General features: G+C 44.7%; 1 protein-coding gene across 1 annotated transcript; it reads right to left on the reverse strand.

The window, feature by feature from the left end:
* Positions 1-10,102: 10,102 nt before the first annotated feature.
* LOC125522687 (desmethyl-deoxy-podophyllotoxin synthase) lies at positions 10,103-12,017 on the reverse strand. The gene is made up of 2 exons (XM_048687727.2): positions 11,087-12,017; positions 10,103-10,945 (listed from the first exon to the last, which is right to left on the reverse strand). Exons 1-2 carry the CDS (start codon positions 11,993-11,995, stop codon positions 10,328-10,330), a joined length of 1,527 nt encoding a protein of 508 aa, XP_048543684.1. The 5' UTR covers positions 11,996-12,017; the 3' UTR covers positions 10,103-10,327.
* Positions 12,018-18,862: the final 6,845 nt, after the last annotated feature.

Genomic DNA, 18,862 nt, shown 5'->3' on the forward strand with positions numbered 1-18,862 from the left:
TGATGTGCATTACCGAGAGGGCCCAGAGATACCTCTCCGACAATCGGAGTGACAAATCCTAATCTCGAAATACGCCAACCCAACATGTACCTTTGGAGACACCTGTAGAGCACCTTTATAATCACCCATTTACGTTGTGACGTTTGGTAGCACACAAAGTGTTCCTCCGGCAAACGGGAGTTGCATAATCTCATAGTCACAGGAACATGTATAAGTCATGAAGAAAGCAATAGCAACATACTAAACGATCGGGTGCTAAGCTAATGGAATGGGTCATGTCAATCAGATCATTCACCTAATGATGTGATCTCGTTAATCAAATAACAACTCTTTGTTTATGGTTAGGAAACATAACCATCTTTGATTAACGAGCTAGTCAAGTAGAGGCATACTAGTGACACTCTGTTTGTCTATGTATTCACACATGTATTATGTTTCCGGTTAATACAATTCTAGCATGAATAATAAACATTTATCATGATGTAAGGAAATAAATAATAACTTTATTATTGCCTCTAGGGCATATTTCCTTCACCCCTCGCCCCTTTCTCTCCCCTGCGCTGCAAAGCTGGATTGGCGGCGACGAGGGACGCCCCGTTTCCTCACCACTCTGACAGCAACGGGCTCGACGGCAACGGGCGGCGCCACCTCTCCTCATCACAGCAGACGCAGACGGATGCGCCTCCCCTGGTTTCTCGCCGAACGTGACGAGCACGAGCAGGTACCTCCTTCCTTTCCTATCTATAGCCGCAGCTCTCTGAACTAGTACGTGTGTGATGGATCAATGGATGGATGGATCGATGGATGTGCTCATGTAGCTGTTCCTTCCCAAACCCTAGCCGTGTCTAAACTAGCATGCATGACGCATCTGATTTATTGATGGATGCATGGATGGATCGATGGATGTAGTCATGTAGATGTAGGGCTAGATGGATGGATCATGGATGGATGTATTATAGCCTGTAGGGCTAGATGTAGCAGATCCGGATGGATGGATCATGGATGGATGGAGTTGTAGGATAGAATGGATGGATAGATAAAAATTTTCATTGATTCCATGTGTAATTAGTTTTCTGCTGTTGATGATCTACTTGATGTAGCATAGCAGCTTGAAAAAAAATCTACTTGCTTGGAAAATTACATTGACTCCATATGTAATTAGTTTACTGTTGTTGATGATTGACTGTTTGTTGTTTGCTGATGTGTGCAGACGCCTATCTTCGCAACAATGGACAAGGAAAAGGGGAAGGCGAATGGGAAGGAGAAGGAGAAAGAGAGGACCTTGGACTCCATTATGAAGAGCAAGGTGCCGGTCTCGGGGATGCAGAAGGGGAATGGGAAGGGCAATGCAGCAGCTACTACGCGGCTGCCGAGGAAGCTCGCAAATGATTGCAGCAATGCCCCAATCGCTGAGTTGTTGTATAGGGTAAAAAAGAAACCTCTGCCTCGACGTCTCCCTGACCCCGCCGGCGCTGGTGTGCGTGCTGCAATCGCCGCTGCCTCCGGCTCCACAAACTACTATGAGAAGGAGGCTACATCTTCCCAGGTATGTATGTGCCAAATATATATTTGTGCAAGCTCATGTATGTGCTGTTTTTGCTTTTTGAAAGTCAAATTTATGTGTGCCCATGCTCATATGTGCTGTTTTTGGTACCCAAATGTCAAATATATGTGGAATGCTAACTATTCTTTTGACATGTTTCAGTTTTCATATCTTTACATGATCCCAATATGTTTCCAAATCTGTGTTACATGGAGATAATCGTCATGTTGGTGTTGCTCTTGCTACTTTGAAGATGGATGTCTACATGATCTTGTCATGTGGATTGTTGAGGTCAACGTGATCGTCTCGAGCCATTTCTTTTGTTGTCATGAACTTCGAATTATGTGTTTGTTGTGATGAACTTTGGATTATGTGTTTGTTGTGATGAACTACGGTCCTTGAATGATGTTGTGATGAACTACGGTCCTATTGTTTCGCTTTCAACATTTTCTCAGTTTTTATGTCAATATTTGATGCTTTGCTGTGGAAGTTTTGTGCTATGCAAAATTTTTCGTGTGGCTGTCAATATTTGATGCTTTGCTGTGTAAAGTTCAAAGGAAGTGCTGTCCAAAATTCAATAGATGAAAGCTTATTTTTCATTTCTATGACCTTTTGTTAAAACAATAGATTGCTGAATGTTCCATTTTTAGCAATATAAACTGTTTGTTTTTCAAAATATAGGTTTAATTGCTGCAAAAAAAATCAAAACTGGACTATACACAGAGGTTCTGTACTTCTGGGGGCAAATGGCTTACGAGCCGGCTCGGTCTGAGCCGAGCCATAGCTGAAGCGAGCCGAGCCGCCTGAGGTCGGCTCGTTGGCTGAGCGAGCCGAGCCGAGCCGAGCCGCTCCAGAGCGAGCCAAAGCCAGGCTCGGATCAAGCTCGGCTCGGCTCCGCTCGTGTCCAGTCCTAGTCATGACAGGAGCCTTAGATGCAATCGAAGCGTACATAACAACAGAACGACGGGAGAGCTTCGGTGAGGCCAAGCTAGGGCGAGTTGGTCAGACCTAGAGTGGTGCTCGAGGATTAGCTATATGGCGAGTACCTGGACCAGGACTGCTGCCCTTGATATGGGAACCCAGCCTGCAAGGTGAAACCCTCACGCATGACTGCATAAGAGGAGGCCGCCGGCAGAGCAGCGCTGGACTGGATAGACCGGATAGAGGAAGGAAGAATATATTCCCTTCATTCCCTTATACAAGGCCACAAACTCATATTACAGGTATCAATATAAAAATTAATGTCTTCTTTGCAAGCTAATTTTTCTTTTCGCTAATCAGAATCATTAATACGCCTACATGCATGCAAGGAAACTCATTATGCAAGTAATATTAAACTACATGCATGAAAGTATTAAACAAATTGTTAGTACGAGGAAACTCATTAATTTTTGCTTCGATTACTGTTAGTGGCCAAATCACATTACATCATGGTGCTTCTCTATTTTTTAGTACAATTAGTAAGAAAGTTAGTGAGATAACATCAGGCAGGAGCCAAATAAATAGGTGGAATTAACCACGATGTGTCGCCCTGTCTGGGCCAAACTTGAGCAATCACCGGCGTTGTGTGTGGCCCGTTATTCCGACAGATCACTCCAGGAACCAAGCAACCAAGCTTAGGCTAGCCAGGTTTCTTACGTGTGTTCTTATAGGAACCAAGCAAAGGTGCTTAATCCCGTGTATACCATCCGGACGTGCACGAATATAACAAATTAATTGCGTTTCCGAAAAAAAGGGATAAAAACTGGACAAAATCCTTTTTGATTGAATCATGGATATCCAGCTTTGTCTGTTCCTTGCTCTTACAATCCTTTTTTCATCACCTTGCCTTTTACGCTTCCGCACCCGCATCAGGGCTCCATGGTCCTTACATAAAAGATGGATCTCAAGAACACAAGTACCAAACCAACCAGGGTAACCTCGTAGAGGAAGGGGGCGTTTATGGAGGGGACTTTTTACTGCAAGGAAAAGTGCAATCAAGAGCAACGTGGGACTGCTACATGAGATTACTGGGTTTAGATTAGATCAGCAAGACTCAGATGATGGCGACGCTGGAGGCAGCCTTCGATAGCTTACAGGTCCTCGAGCAGGAGGTGGAGAAAAGGAATACGTGAGGATAGGACAACAATTTTTAAAGGGAGAAAACACTTCTTTATTACGGAGGAAAGCTTGCATCCAACGGTTGATATATATCTCTATCTCTTCTCTGCCTAGTAAGAAAGGAGCTATTGCTTATGGTCATCGGTCATGAAAATTACCCTCAAAATTGTTATTAATTACCCACCATATGATACACTTATATGCCAACAGCATGCAAACAGAGCAGGGCCCGATCCCTGTTTCCGCCCCTTTCTTTTCTCCCCCTTTTTCTCGCCTCCTACTCTCCACATGCGGTAATGGGCAGGCCCATTTGCGCCCTTGTTTTTCTATTTCAATTTTTACCTGTTCTTTATCATTTCTGTTTTTTCATTTTTAAAATTAATTCAGGATTTCCAAAAAATACAAATTTATAGAAGTTGCAAGTTTTGAAAAAATATATCAAGAAATCATAAAATGTTCATGATTTCAAAAAACTGTTCGCATATTATTCAAAAATTCATAACTAAAAAAATGTTTTTGAAACAAAAGATGTTCATGATTTTGAAAAAATTATCATGTATTCAAAAGATATTCGGTAATTTGAAAAGATGTCCATGAAATTTTTAAACATATTCAAAAAATTTGAAGCAGTTCCGTAAATAGTGAAAAAAAAAAACAAAGTGTCACTTATGTAGAGGTTTTATTAGGGGCTCTGTAGAGGCCATTTTCATGATTTTACTTAGTCCCTCGCACCAGGGTAAGTAAAAGGTTTCCTTGTTCTGAGCAGCGCTGAGCCCAAAAAATTCACACACCTATGGGTTCGTTTTTGTAGAATATATAAAAATGACTAAATGTTAATTTGCCTATATACACAACTATGTTTATTCTGGTACCATAGTTTTACTGGTTATGGAAAACACCGCTACGCTAGGCCAAGGCGAGACACATCATTCATCAATATAGCTCAAGCATGGTCCGTCAATGTAGTTTGCTCAGCCAAAAAACATTTCATTGTGGTGCCTTAGGAAATCAAGTCGTTATGAGGCCATCACATTTTTTAATTTTTAAAATTACTTTTTAAAAGTCCCTTATCTCATCATGACATTCAGGCATAGTTTGTGAAATGACATTTTAAAAGTCCTTATCTCATCCTGACATTTGATTCAGATTTTTTTATCTCTACCAAATCTGCATAATCTGATTATTTTTCTCCCGTTGCAACGCACGGGCATATTTCCTAGAATCTCCTAAAAGAAAGATGCACAAAAGACACAGTTGTATAAGTAACTTGATGGCATAGAAAGATATGATGGTTTAAATAACTTCATGGCATAAAAGATATACAATGTTTAAGCTTAGAATTACGTAAGTTAATCTACAGCATTACTAACATTCAGTAAATTCAGATGCATCATTTATAGCTACAAGGTTGCAAATTTGTGCAATTTTTTGACGGTGAATTTTATAGAAAAGCAAAATCACAAAGAGGATTCACATGCCCCATGAGAAACAAAAATTAATCTCAACTGGATCGAAGTTTGATGCTGTAGTGTTGTTCATCCTTCTCCACAGTTTGATACTGAATTCACATCGGCCTTGTTCGGTTGCATTTGATTTGAAGGGGTTTGTGAGGGATTAAATCTCCTGTAAGTCAAAATCCTCCCCAATTCCCTTCAAACCCCTCCAATCCCCTTGGAGAAGGGATTAACCGAACAAGCCCTCCTTGAGTTGATCTTCAGACGCCCGTCTACACCATAACCACCTTCCCTGCAGGTACCACACAAGCTCCCCATATTTCTTTCATTTCATCCCTTGCCCTCTCTTCCTCTTCCCGTGCTTGCTCCCCTCCCAATAACAAATAACCCTGAACTAACAATTCAGAAATTCATGGAGGATGAGAGAGGAATAATAGGAGGAAATATTTCTTACCACCGGGAGGACCGCCAATTGTGGAGGGGCGCCGGAGAAGTTCGTTGTCGCCGCCGAGCTTGCGCCGGACCTTTGCAGCGCCCACATCGCCTCCAGATCGCTGCCGCGTGAGACAGGGAAAGGTAAATACTCCACGTGCAATAGAGGTAGCCATCTCCTCCTGGTCGTCCCTCCGGTGTCGTCGCTGCCGCCGCCTCCGCAATGGCGATAGGGATAGGAAGGGGCCGGGGGAGAGAGGAATGCCGTCGAGTGATAAGAAAACTGCTCGCACGTTTTCTTCTAGTACTCCCTTCATTCCAAATTACTCGTCGCAGAAATGAATGTATCTAAAACTAAAATACATCTAGATATATATCCATACCTGCGACAAGTAATTCGGAACGGAGGGAGTAGGATGGAGTGGCTAGCTCGTAGGACCAGCTAACCGTTTCCATGATGTAAAATTACGTCGGTGGATTGTGATTTCAGGTGACCATTGTTCGAGTCGATCGACTGGGGTGAGGAATTACTTATTCTTCACCTTGGGTCATTAATAGAGTAACTATATATATATATATATATATATATATATATATATATATATATATATATATATATATATATATATTTCAAATAATATATATTTGAAAGTGTAAACAAAAGTGCATTTATGTAAACGTGCATTTATGTAAACTGGCGCCTGTGGTGTCTGTAAATGGGCCGGCCCATCTAGGCGCACGTTGACGATTTCTTTTTTGAAAATTCCATGAACTTTTTTGAATTTCGATGAACTTTTTCTAAATTTCAAAAGTTGTCATTCAGATTGATGAACTTTTTTAAATATCGATGAACTTTTCTGAAATTTGATGAACATCCTTTTGAAAATGGATGAACCTTTTTTATATTTATGAACTTTTTTTTCAGTTCAACAAACTTTTTTGAAAAATAAATGATTTTTTTTGAATTTCTATGAACTTTTTTCACATTTAATGAACTTTTGCTAAATTGCACGAACTTTTTTTCAATTTGAATGAACTTTTTTTCAAATTGACGAACGTTTTTCAAAATTGATGAATCTTTTTTAAATATATGAAATTTTATTTTCAAATGGATGGGCCTTTTTTCTTTAAATCTGTAAACCTCTTTTGATTTCATATTTTTGTTTTCATATAAAAAAAACTAAAAAATAAACTGGGGCAACACGCTAGTGGGCCGGCCCATGCTAGCAGCGCTGGAGGCGCTGGATCGTTAACGGGCGCCTGCAGCGCTGCATAGGAGCTCCCGGAAATAGCGCCCCTGTGCACCCATGCCTAAAATCTCAACTTGTAGATCGTCATTAGAGCTCCAATATCTTACGAAGAATAAAGACGACATGTTGCCATTAGGCTTTAGCTGGGCCTTGGGCCTTGCTTTCTCTAGCGTCTGTGTGGTGGGCCGACTAGGTTAGGCAGCGATTTTTTAGCAGGAATTGGCATAGCGATCGATTGATCGATACCCGCGTTCGTCACTTGTAGTAGCGGCGCATCTAGTTCAACCCTAAAAGCGCAATGGAAGAGAGGTAGTTCAACCCTACGGTCTACCGGCCTGGTGTGCGACGTGGTGAATGCGAAGCATGGATGGGTTGGTTTTGTTGTTTCCATCGCTTTGGATCAGGTACTAAATCTTTGTTTTTCGATAACGATCAGATACTAAGTCTTTTAGTATGGAAAAGTTGATTCCATGTTATGAGTTAGAGCTAATTGTTTCGCAACCAATGTTTAGGGCTGTATATTTTTCAATATCTTACTTTAGTTTTAGTATTTTTGTATAGGTCGAGTTTAGTAGTCATTTGGCTAATTTTTGTCATACAATTTTTGCATGCCATCAGTTTTGTACATCAAACATTAGGTCCATCATCCGCTAGAGCGTGTTAGCGCAATTTTGCTTGCTTGATGGTAAATGCAATTTTGCTTGATCTCCTATACAATCACCCATGTTGAGTTGTATTTAACCAACGCTTGATTTCTCGTGCATCATGGCCCCTTCGGCCACGCCAAGCGGCGAGTCGTTGAGATGAGACCCCTCCCAATGTCATGGTTTTTTTGGTTGCGTCTAGGAATGCTAGGGCCCCGTGTCCTAGTTTCGCGCCGGGCCACAAAATCTCACGACCGGGCCTGGTGGTATTACCATTTCTATCCATACATGCACCTAATTTCTAAGAGACAAAGGCACACAGTCCAAACTATCGCGCTGAGTAATGTTAGAGTTAGTACGGGCATATCTCCATCATTCCACAGTTAAATCAGCTTACAACCACTAGTAGAAAAAGAGCCATCTGTCCCGGTTGGGGAACCGGGACTAAAGGGTCGTTACTAATGCCCTAGGCCTTTAGTCCCGGTTCTTATACTAACCGGGACAGATGGGCCTCCACGTGGCCGCTCCGGCGAGCCCAGGCACGAGGGCCTTTGGCCCCGGTTGGTAGCACCAACCGGGACCAATAAGCTTCCACGCGTCAGCATTTCAGGGGCTGTTTTTTTGGAAGGAGGTGGTTTAGGGGTTTTGCGGGTTAATTTAGGTTGGTATAGGTAGCTGATAGAGAGATGTGTCATCTCTTATCTCCGTGCTACTGCTACTGCTATGCCTAAACATGACTTAGATTGAAATGAGGCAACATGTGGTGCATGTCGAAAGTCATACTAATCCTAACTTGATCAAGTTTGGATTGTACTACTTTCGACATGCACCACACGCATGTTGCCTTCACTTCAATCCAATCCATGTTCATTTCACCCGCTCGCATCATGCTCGCATCATGCATCATCATATATAATAAAAAGTCTACTAATCATCACATACAACTTCTACTTGTTATTAATAACAAGTCATACGATCATCATCCTCATAGTCATCGAACCAACCCTACTTAATTGTTCTTAGCACATGATCATCAGTATTAGGTAGGACCTAAATACCCTCTTTAAGGTAAAATAGCATAAAACAATATAGACCCCGACTCTCCATTATGGAGAATGGAGATCATCCTGTCTCCAATTCTTGCGTTTCGCTTCCTTTTGCTTCCAAGAACCTCCTTATGACTGTCCATACATTTTTTCCATCCTTTGATTTGCATGTCTCCATTCCTTTTAGAAATCTGGTATGGACAGTTGAGATTCGTAGGATGACCTGGCTGTATGTTCAAAACATTAAGGCTACCTTTCTGATACATCAAATGAGGCACACAATTCTCTGGGATTATCTGTTGAAAAACATAGTAATAACTTCATAGTTAGCAATGATGTACTAGTTTTAGAAGTATGCAAAAGATGCACGGATGTCGTAATAGTAAAAAATCTTACCAGGGTATCTCCATGGTAGTTACCGTAGTTCAACACATGCACTACGATGCCGGGACCAATGCCCACGAGGCCCCGGCCGGCCTCCTGGGCTCACGAACCGGGACGAACGCATCCATTAGTCCCGGTTCATACCGGGACTAATGGGCTGGCCAGGCCCGAACGAAAGCCCCTTTTTCTACTAGTGAACCAGCATTATTACTTTCTCATTGCAAGCCATCACAAAATGAAACCTTTTCGATTTCTCCCCAATATATGTGTCAGTTTAGTTTTTTTGCAATGACTGCCGAATGCCTGATCCAATAGTATATTATTGCCTATGATATTGTTTATCCCATGATCATGTGTCAAACATTAAATGTAAGTGCTGCCATCAGCTTCGAAGGTGGGGCAGATAGTGATTTGCTAATTTTTGGTTGCCTGAGAAATAGTTGTTTCCTAGTCGATCTTTCTGTATCATGGTAGTTTTTGTCTGCATTCATTATAAGTTTGAATTTAGTTCACCATAAGCAACATCTATATTTTATTTAACAAATTTATTCATGAATAAATTTTAAAAGTTTTCCATAAACCATTTTTGTGTTCATGCCAACTTATCAATCTACTTACTAGAATTCTGAATTTAGTTCATTGCTACTTTCTTGGGTTCATGATAGGGTTTGATTTGGTTACTTAACTCTAACAATTTGGATAATCAACTAGTTATTTCGCAGGCACCCTAATGCATGGGCACTCCCATCATTAAAGCATTTACAAATACCAAATTTAGAAAATTTTCTGTCTTGTTCGCTACTGATTTTTCATAAATATTATCTATCACTTACAAAATTACTATTTTGCGATTTTTTCTGAACAGTTCGAGGTGAGGTAACCCATCTAAACTGCATGCATTGAACTGCATAACATTGACTGGTGAAGTTGGGAAAAAAATAAAAATGAAATCCCAACAAAACTGTAAAGAAGTGAACTTTCACAACAAGGTGAACTTCCCAACAACGAGGCAATCTTCCATACAAAAAAAAGTAAACTTCCCAACAAAAAAAGAACTTCCCGAATAAACAATAAATAAAAGAAGAGTTTACCTTATTTCTTTTGGTAAAGGTTATAATAGTTAATTTTGTGGGTTGTGTGCATTATATTAATGCAGTGGTTGGAGATCAATAATCGAGTTCCTTGAAATGATCCCTTATGGTAGATGTGTACTGTTAGGGAATACATGAGAGCAAATAATTTGACCATTAGTGACAATAACCTTTGTCATATATAGATAAAGACATTATAGATGGAAGCAAATAGCTACAAGTATTCAAGGAAATGTAAGACATTATGACAGCCGTTTTGCCATATAAAACTACGGGGTGCATAGGGGTATTCTTGGGGTTTAATACAAACACATATTATGATCACATAAGGTACACATATGTGAGCTACTTATAGTAAGAGCATGTGCTTTTGCAAGTGTAATTCATCTAAGGGGAACACGAATAATTGGACGCACAAATAGGTTGACCTTCCTTCGAGCAGTGACTCCGAACTCCTCTGTCATGTCTACTTCCCCTGGTTCAACTCCTGGAGGCAGCTCCCAGTTAAAATGGTAAAGAAGGCTAGCCAAAGCAATCTCAAGTTCTGCATAAGCAAAATCAATCCCAGGGCAAATCCGCCGCCCAACACCGAAAGGAGTGAACTCGAAGTCCATGCCTCTCAAGTCGGCAACACCCTCGCCTTGGAACCTCTCTGGCATGAACTTGTCCGGCTCATCCCAATACTTGGGGTCCCTAGAGATTGCCCATGTGTTGGTTAGCACAATCATCCCTCGTGGTACATCATATCCTAGAATCTTGGAGTCTCCCAGACAGACTCTAGGGAAGATGGTGGCAGGAGGGTGTAGTCGCAAGGTCTCTTTAATAACTGCCCTGAGGTATTGCATGCTCTTTAGTGCGGCCTCTTGTACTGTAGCCTGTCCTGCGAGAGCACAATCTACCTCGGACTGCACGCACCGCATCACCCTTGGGTTCGCCATTAGTTCAGCCATGGCCCATTGTAGAGTAGTAGCTGTGGTGTCGAGTGCTGCACCAAAGACATCCTGTTGGGAGGGATACAAGTAAGTAATACAGTATATCAATTAAAATTAAAGGCTGTAAAAACTAGGTATTAGAGAGGAGGCCTAAATATAAAGCCTTTGGTTGTAACAACAATAGAAAGAGAGACAAGAGAGAGAGCTTACTATGAGGAGTGCCCTTATGTCTCCGTCGGTTAGGGAAACTCCCGTATTGGCATCTTTCTGGATCCTGAGCAACACTTGGACCATGTCCTGCTCGTCATCTCCATCCCTGGCTGCCCTCATCTCCTCGTGACTCTTGAGGATGCTGTCCATAACGTTGAACACCTCCTGACGGTGCCGCTCCGCCTTGCCGCCGCCGCCGCGCCGGACAAGTCGAACTAGCCACGACGAAGGGAAGAGGTCCCGGAGGTCGAAAATTGACGACAGGTCCACTCCTTGCCTCACCATCCTCAGAAACACGGCCCTATCGGGTAGCCTGTCCCCAAAGATGGCACGCACCACCGAGTCTGTCACGAACTCTTCCAGCCGCTCGTCGATGTTGACGACGAGTCGACCATCCGACGTCGCCTGAACCTGAAGCGACGAGACCAGGCGCGCCGCTTCCTCCTCGCGGATCCGTCGGAACGCCTTGACTCGCCGCGCGCTGAGCAGCTCCATCATGAGGATCCGGCGGAGCAGCCGCCAGTGGTCGCCGTAGGGCGCGAAGACGATCCCCTGGCCATGCCTCGAGAGCTCGTCGATGCCCGGCCCGTTTAGCCGCGCCAAGAAGGCGGCCTCGTTGCCCTTGTAGATCTCCCTCGCGGCCTCGGCGGAGGAGACGACGATGGCCTCGCGCTGGCACACGCGGAGCAGCATGAGCGAGCCATGTCGGAGGGAGAGGTCGCGCATGGTGCGGTGTGGGAGCCCGCGCAACAGGTGGTGCAGGCTGCCAATGATCGGAAGCTGCCACGGACCGGGAGGCAGCTTCGGGCGGGGACGCCTGATGGCGACGGCGGCACGTAGGACGGCATGGTAGAGGAGAGCTAATAAGATGCATAGGGCCAAATGGTACGAGATGGATGGCAGCTCCATGTGTGCCAAAGGGCGAGAGCGACGCAGGTACGCGCATGTACTACAGACTAGCATACATAAGGCCTATTTATATATATTCGGGATCGCTAAGTCCATTGAGACTTAACAAAATCTCAGTCAATACTATATTTATAAGATCTTACGTGAGTATATTAGTATAATTCTTTTTTATATATTATGTAATTTAATTGAGACTTGGTTTAAGTCTCAGTTCGATTGAAATATAACCACACCCATTTGTAAAATGCTCGTACAACGATTTGATTGCGATGGTCTCAGAAATCCCAACTTCACTACTTTAAATTGCGCCTAACCCATCTCTTATAGATGCTAGAGAAGTCAGAAATCCAATTTGGTCACCCTAAATTTGTTTTTTTCACCGACGAAACACTACTGCTGTGTTTCACATAAAATTTGGCAAGCATGCTTGCGACACTAACACCAACATCCTAAAAAAATATAATCTATACCTACTATTAAAGGGAATAGATAGTCTTGGTTTGGTTCCACTTTGTTTCATCCCGTTTTGAGTTTGTTTTGAAAGGTTACACACAACATTATTAGGTATACATGACACATATAGCCATGATCACGTACTAGAAAAAAAAGTACTAGGCACATCCCTACGTCCGGACTCTAAAACACCTATAGCCATGGTCACGTATACATATACTAGGAAAAAAAAGATGTACTAACCACATCTGGACTCTAAACGTAAAAGGAAAGTACAAATGTTTGTATACAAGGAATAGCAAACCGAAGACAATTCTCCACTCGGTCAAAAAAGGGTAATGCACATGATAACATTATCTGTGCTACAATGGACGTCCTCTCTTGAATTGGCTGTTCACAAGCCAAATATTTCACGATAGACTTCCACATTTTTTCCCGGATAGACTCCCACTTATGCACGGCTGTGTTGATATTTTTTTGCATGGTCACGGCTGTGTTATACTCCCTCTGTTTCTAAATATTTGTCTTTTTTACAGATTTCAATAAATGACTACATACGAAGCAAAATGAGTGAATCTACACTCTAAAATATGCTACATAGTACATACATCCATATGTTGTAACCATTTGAAATGTCTAGAAAGACAAATATTTGGGAACGGAGGGAGTAGCAAATTAGAGGTCCTAGGTCACCATGCATCCAAATAAATAAATATATTGTTTTGATCTGTATACTTTCAGCATAAAAAATATGGTCTATTGATTTTAATTTTATGCCCCCGCGAAAAAATATCTTGATTTTTATGGTTGAGATTAAAAGATAGAATCCAAAAAAAGATTAAAAATAGAAAAAGTTACGCATAACTATAGTTATGTACACATGAATTTAAGTTAGCACGTACAATCTATACCTACTATTAAAGGGAATATATATTTTTGGTTTGGTTCTGCTTTGTTTTGTCCGGTTTTGAGTATTTTTTTTCTGAAACTACCAGCAACTGCTGGATTTTAATATTATGAGGTAGGGAGCAATATTTACAATGCCGTACGCACGGTCTGAAGGAAGAAGTTCAGAGAAAAGAAAGAGGCCCTAGGGAACACAGTGGGTAGGGTGCTCTCTCATGCCCAAAGGGGTGCTGCATGCATCTTCCTCCCGCCAGCCTCCATGATTCCAAGGATCCCCGAACTGCCTGGAGGATGGCCGAGGGTGCGGTTGTCTTCTTCTGGAACACTCTGCGGTTGCGTTCGAGCCAAAGCTCCCATGAGATGAATATGGTGAGAGACTGGACACCTTTCTGATGCTCAACAGATGTGGCGTTGAGGACATGAGACCAGAATGTCTCCGAGCAGTTGCTATCGGGCCAAGTGTTCAGGTCGAGGTCGGATGTACTACAGACTAGCATACATAAGGCCTATTTATATATAATCGGGATTGCTAAGTCCATTGAGACTTAACAAAATCTCAGTCAGTACTATATTTATAAGATCTTACGTGAGTATATTAGTATAATTCTTTTTTATAAATTATGTAATTTAATTGAGACTTGGTTTAAGTCTCAGTTCCATTGAAATATAACCACACCCATTTGTAAAATGCTCGTACAATGATTTGATTGCGATGGTCTCAGAAATAAAATAATATCTGAGCATCTCTAACCCATCGCCTAAAAAGCATTACAAGAGTAAAATCCCAACTTCACAACTTTAAATTGCGCATAACCGATTTCTTTATACTAGATGCTAGAGAAGTCAGAAATCCAGTTTGGTCATCCTAATTTTTTTTTCACCGACGAAACACTACTGCTATGTTTCGCATAAAATTTGTCAAGCATGCTTGCGACACTAACACCAACATCCTAAAAATAATATAATTATTTTAAAACATTTTACAACTTGTTGTTCGATAATGTTCATCTGGGAGCAAATGCTCTCAGGAGCCAAAACGCCCGTCCATCTAAGGAGTGAACTTTTTACTCCTCGGCGGCCCTGACTCTTAAATATAGCCGTCCATTCATCCTTGGAGTAAAATCTCTTCCTTTTTCCCAGACTGCTTGACCTCATCAATTCCGCAGCCCTAATCCTTCTCGCAACCCTATACTTGAGCACTGCACATCCCCGCCAGCACGCCCCCACATAATCCCGCCATTGAGCCATAGGACCAGACATGTACTACGGACTAGCAGACGGAAGGCATATATACCATGCATGATGTGATAGTGATTGTCAGAAATGAAATAATTATACCACTAATACTACTAATTTGAGACTCCCAAGAAATTTGCTTCACCAGTTTAATCAATGATTTATTCTCAATGTAGAACTTCTCCACGCAGTCACTAATACTAATTGTTAAAAGGGAGAGAGAGGTTTGATGGAATTGTTGGATGTATTGGTTGAGGCTCGTGAGCATATATATAGGAGTACAATGATCAACTTGGAGTACAAGACAAGGCAGGACAAATCCTAGTCTACCTTATGTTTCCTAATGAATCAATATACTCAACATCCCCCCCACAGTCACAACGGTAGCGACGTAGACGGTGAGACTGGAGAAGAAACCGATGGCAAGCCCACGGACCACCCCCCCCCCCCCCCCCAGTCGTAACGGTCGATGCATCGTGGAGTCGTGACTGGAGTGGCAACCGACGAGGTTGCTCAAGCAAGGCGGTAGCCCTTTGTGCCGTTGTCGAGGTAGCCGAGAGCGTAGGGTGCTGTAGCCGTGGTCGAGGTAGCCATGCAAAGAATGTCGTGGTTGATGTCGAGTCGGGGTAGCCGGTGTCGAGGAAGTCGCCGTGGAGCCGCAGGTGCAAGGAGGCGCCGAGTTAGCATGGGCGCAGTGGTGTCGAAGTAGATGAGGCACGCACTGGTGTTGCCAGCATCGGGCATGCATAGATGAGGGACCTGCACGAGCTGTACGCCATGTCGAAGAAGTCGGAGGGGCCAGCAGAGAAGAACTCGACGACGATTGAGGCGTCCATTGGTGCGGGGCCGATGTCACCAAAGGTGATCGGAGTAGACGAAGTGGTCGGGGTAGATGACGGCGACGCTGTCGACGTGGTGGTGCTGGACGAAGACGAACAAGGTGGACGGGCGGCGGTGGCAGCTACGGAGGTAGCAGCGGCGGCAGCGGCTAGGTTAGGAGTGCAGCGGCCGTGACAAAGACCGGCGCGGACGGTGGCGTTCCCACGCCAAAGGGAGACGGCGCGACGCATACCACGGGAGGTCAATGCACGGTGACGGTGGAGTGGACCGCGGGCCGCGGTGCTAGAGCCCAAAGGGGCGATGCAGCGGCGGCGGGCACGTTAGGGCAACGGGGAAGACCCCGGGGCGGCGGGGGGGATCGCGTATAGCGGCACTACGGCCCGAAGGGGTGATGTAGCGGCGACACATGTGTCGATGCAGCCGTGACAAAACCACGGGGCGGCGGTACTGCGGCCCGACGGGGCGACACAGCGGCAGCCTGATGCTCGATCGGCAAAGAGGCGCGCATGCTCAGGTAGGATCTTCACAGGAACCGACGAAGGCCCGCGCAACGACTGATCAGGTTGTCGTGGGAGTAAGTTTGACAGTAGAATAGGGGGTATGTAGGAGCATACAAGATCCTAGCTACGGTGAGATTGTGCATGCAAGATTTATGAGTTCAGGCCCTTCTCGGAGGAAGTAACAGCCCTACGTCTCGGTGCCCGGAGGCTTGGTCGACTGGATTATGCGTGAAGTTACAGGGGGTGCGAACCCTTGTGCCAGTGGAGGGGGGTGGCTTATATAGAGTGCGCCAGGACCCCGGCCAGCCCACGTTACAAAGGGTTCAATGTACATTAAGGTAAGGCGTTACTGGTAATGCCACTAATTAAATGATATAAATGATCTTTAAGACTACGGAGTGAATGCCTGACCATTGCCATCCTGAGTGACGTTAAGCCTTCTCTACTCTGAGTGATTCCTTGTATCGTCGAGTGACTTCCTCTTGGTTGAATGGAATTGGGGCATCCGAGTGAGACGATTGGTCGAGTGAGTCGCACTCCTTGATGAATTCAGTCGGTTTCTCTTCTTGTGCTTTGAATGTCTTTGAGTCTAGGGCAGTGTCCTTGGGTAGGGTCTCTAGGTTAGGTCTATGACCCTACCCTAGGTACATGTCGTTGTCATTAGCCTCCAAATAGATTGAGGTCCGAGTGAAAAAAAAACTGGAGATGACTCCGACTCGATCCCATACTTCGGAGGCATATCATCAAGGCTCATCAGTCGTGTTAGAGCTTCGGTCTTGTTTCAGTTGCCTCGATCGATTCAGAGGTCGTCGAGTGAACTTAATTGACAGTATTTGAGTGTTGGTATTGTATGAGATATGCGGCGCGAATGATTGCTCTGCGGTTCCCAGATCTCCCGGGATTCGAAATTTCAGGGAAGCGCGCGGGACAGGGCGTGGCATAGTAAACGGAGTGGATAGACAGAGGCGCCTCGATTCTTGCGCCACCTTTTTTGCCACGTATCCGGCGTGCGACTGTTGCGAGATTTGACAGGATCACTTGGGCCCACGAGTCAGCCACTCGGAAGCATCCCCATAAAAGGCGTCGGGGCCGATGTGTTGCACAGTGCGCCCCATTTCCTCTTCTCCCCCCTCTGCTTCTCCACCGCGTCCGCCTCTAATCTCGACGCCGCTGCCCTACACATGAGGGGAAGGACAAGACGGCGGCCTTGGAGCGTGCCAAGAAGGCGACGGCGACGGCGAAGTTGAGGGGCAAGAAGACAAGTCGGGGGTCGTCATCAAGGTCCGGACTGCCGCCAGTCTGGATCCAGGGAGACTGGATTCGGTCTACAATCCGACAAGAGGATTTGAAGGATCTGGCTGCAGGGGGCTTGATTGTCCACGGATCTGAGAGGCTGCCAGGAGATGAGATCGAGCCACAGCAGCAGGAGGGTGAGTACGTTCTCCTCGCAACTCATGTCGACCGTGGTTTCTCTCTGCCTCCTCATCCTTTTTTCGTGGTTTCTTGAACTTTTTCGAAGCCCAAATTCACCATTTTCCCCCCAACACAATCACGTATCTTGCCACGTATGTCTCCTTGTGCGAAAACTTCTTGGGTTGTCGACCGCACTAGGGTCTTTTCAAGCACATTTTTACCTGCCGCTCTCAGACTATGAAGAAGGCCAGTCCGATCGACGATAAGATGCGGGTGATCCAAATGTGTGGGGGTTTAGGGATTCAGACGAGAGGTAGGAGTGCCTTTCCTGCCATGACCCTTCCTGAGTCGGTTAGGGGATGGCAGTCGACTTGGTTTTACTGCAAGGATGTTCCAACTCCTGGTCATTCGACCGGTCTTCCTCCCTTTACCATGGATTGAGTCCACCAACCGCCTTCATTGCTCGAGACCCCGGCGAAGAAGGCCGAGGTGTTGATGTTAGTCGACCGGGTAGTTCGGCTAGTTCGTGACATTGTGACTGGTATGGACTTGTTGGAGGTGTTCCTCAGTCGATCGATCCAGCCCGTGACCATCCGATGTGGATGTACTCGGGCTCGAACGACACCGCTCGCATCCACCCAGAGGAGGTCGCCGAGGAGACGGTGGCGCAGTGACCGCAGAGCATCACTGGAAATAAGGACAACCCCAGGGGGTCCAGAAGAGTTGCGCCATTCGATTCCGAAAATGAACTGGACAAGGTCTGACATTTGTTACCGAGTGTCTTCTAATTCTGATTTGCAATCATCCTTGAATTTGATTTGTGTTTGTTTGACTCTTTGTCTTGCAGATATATACTGAAATGTACTCAATGCCGAACGGGGATCTGGCCCAGGAAGGAGAGGCGAGAGCGGACGAAAGCGCTCAGTGGCAATTAGGGGACTCGGGCGAAGAGGAGAGTGACGATCAAAGCAGCAGTGAAGAAGTCGACTCACCACCTCGCTCCGAGAGACATTCCAAGCAGACACAAGATCCAGCAGGAGGACCGGGCAAAGCAGTTGCTTCAAGTACGCAAGCCCCGAAACACACTTGGACATCCACTCCTGAACCGACTGAGAAGGCTCCAAAGCAACCCAAGGTTGCGCCTACAAAGCCTCGGAAGGCCCTGCCTAAAATCAAGGTGGACGTTCCTATTGCCTCCACGTGAGTAACTCGCTTTCTCTCTTTACTCAAGAGCTCTTTCATTAGCTGCCAACTCATTTTCGTGCTTGACTGAGTGAGTTCTGAAACTTGCAGTGCTGCTACTTCTGGGACTTCCATGGATATTTACAAGGATGAAGATGATGAGGAAAGTAAAGATGCAGCCACTTCTAAAGCAGGTATGACTCTGCCATCTTGCCTTTATTTTGCCAGTTAAATTGTCGGTCGACCGGACTCTTACGGTCAAGACTTTTGCAGCGCCGCAAAATGTTATCGAACTTCCAGACAACGATGAAGATGTGCCTCAGAAGCCCGTGGGGAG

The sequence above is a fragment of the Triticum urartu genome, chromosome 7A, assembly GCF_056163025.1.
Source record: "Triticum urartu cultivar PI428250 chromosome 7A, HENAU_Tu73, whole genome shotgun sequence".
In the NCBI taxonomy this organism is placed as follows: domain Eukaryota; kingdom Viridiplantae; phylum Streptophyta; class Magnoliopsida; order Poales; family Poaceae; genus Triticum; species Triticum urartu.

What these genes read in the sequence shown, in the direction of transcription:
- LOC125522687 (XM_048687727.2), bottom strand. Translation starts at nt 11,995, where the DNA reads ATGGAGCTGCCATCCATCTCGTACCATTTGGCCCTATGCATCTTATTA. An exon ending in ACATAAGGGCACTCCTCATA is followed by an intron (nt 10,946 to 11,086) that starts GTAAGCTCTCTC and finishes CCCTCCCAACAG; the next exon opens with GATGTCTTTGGTGCAGCACT.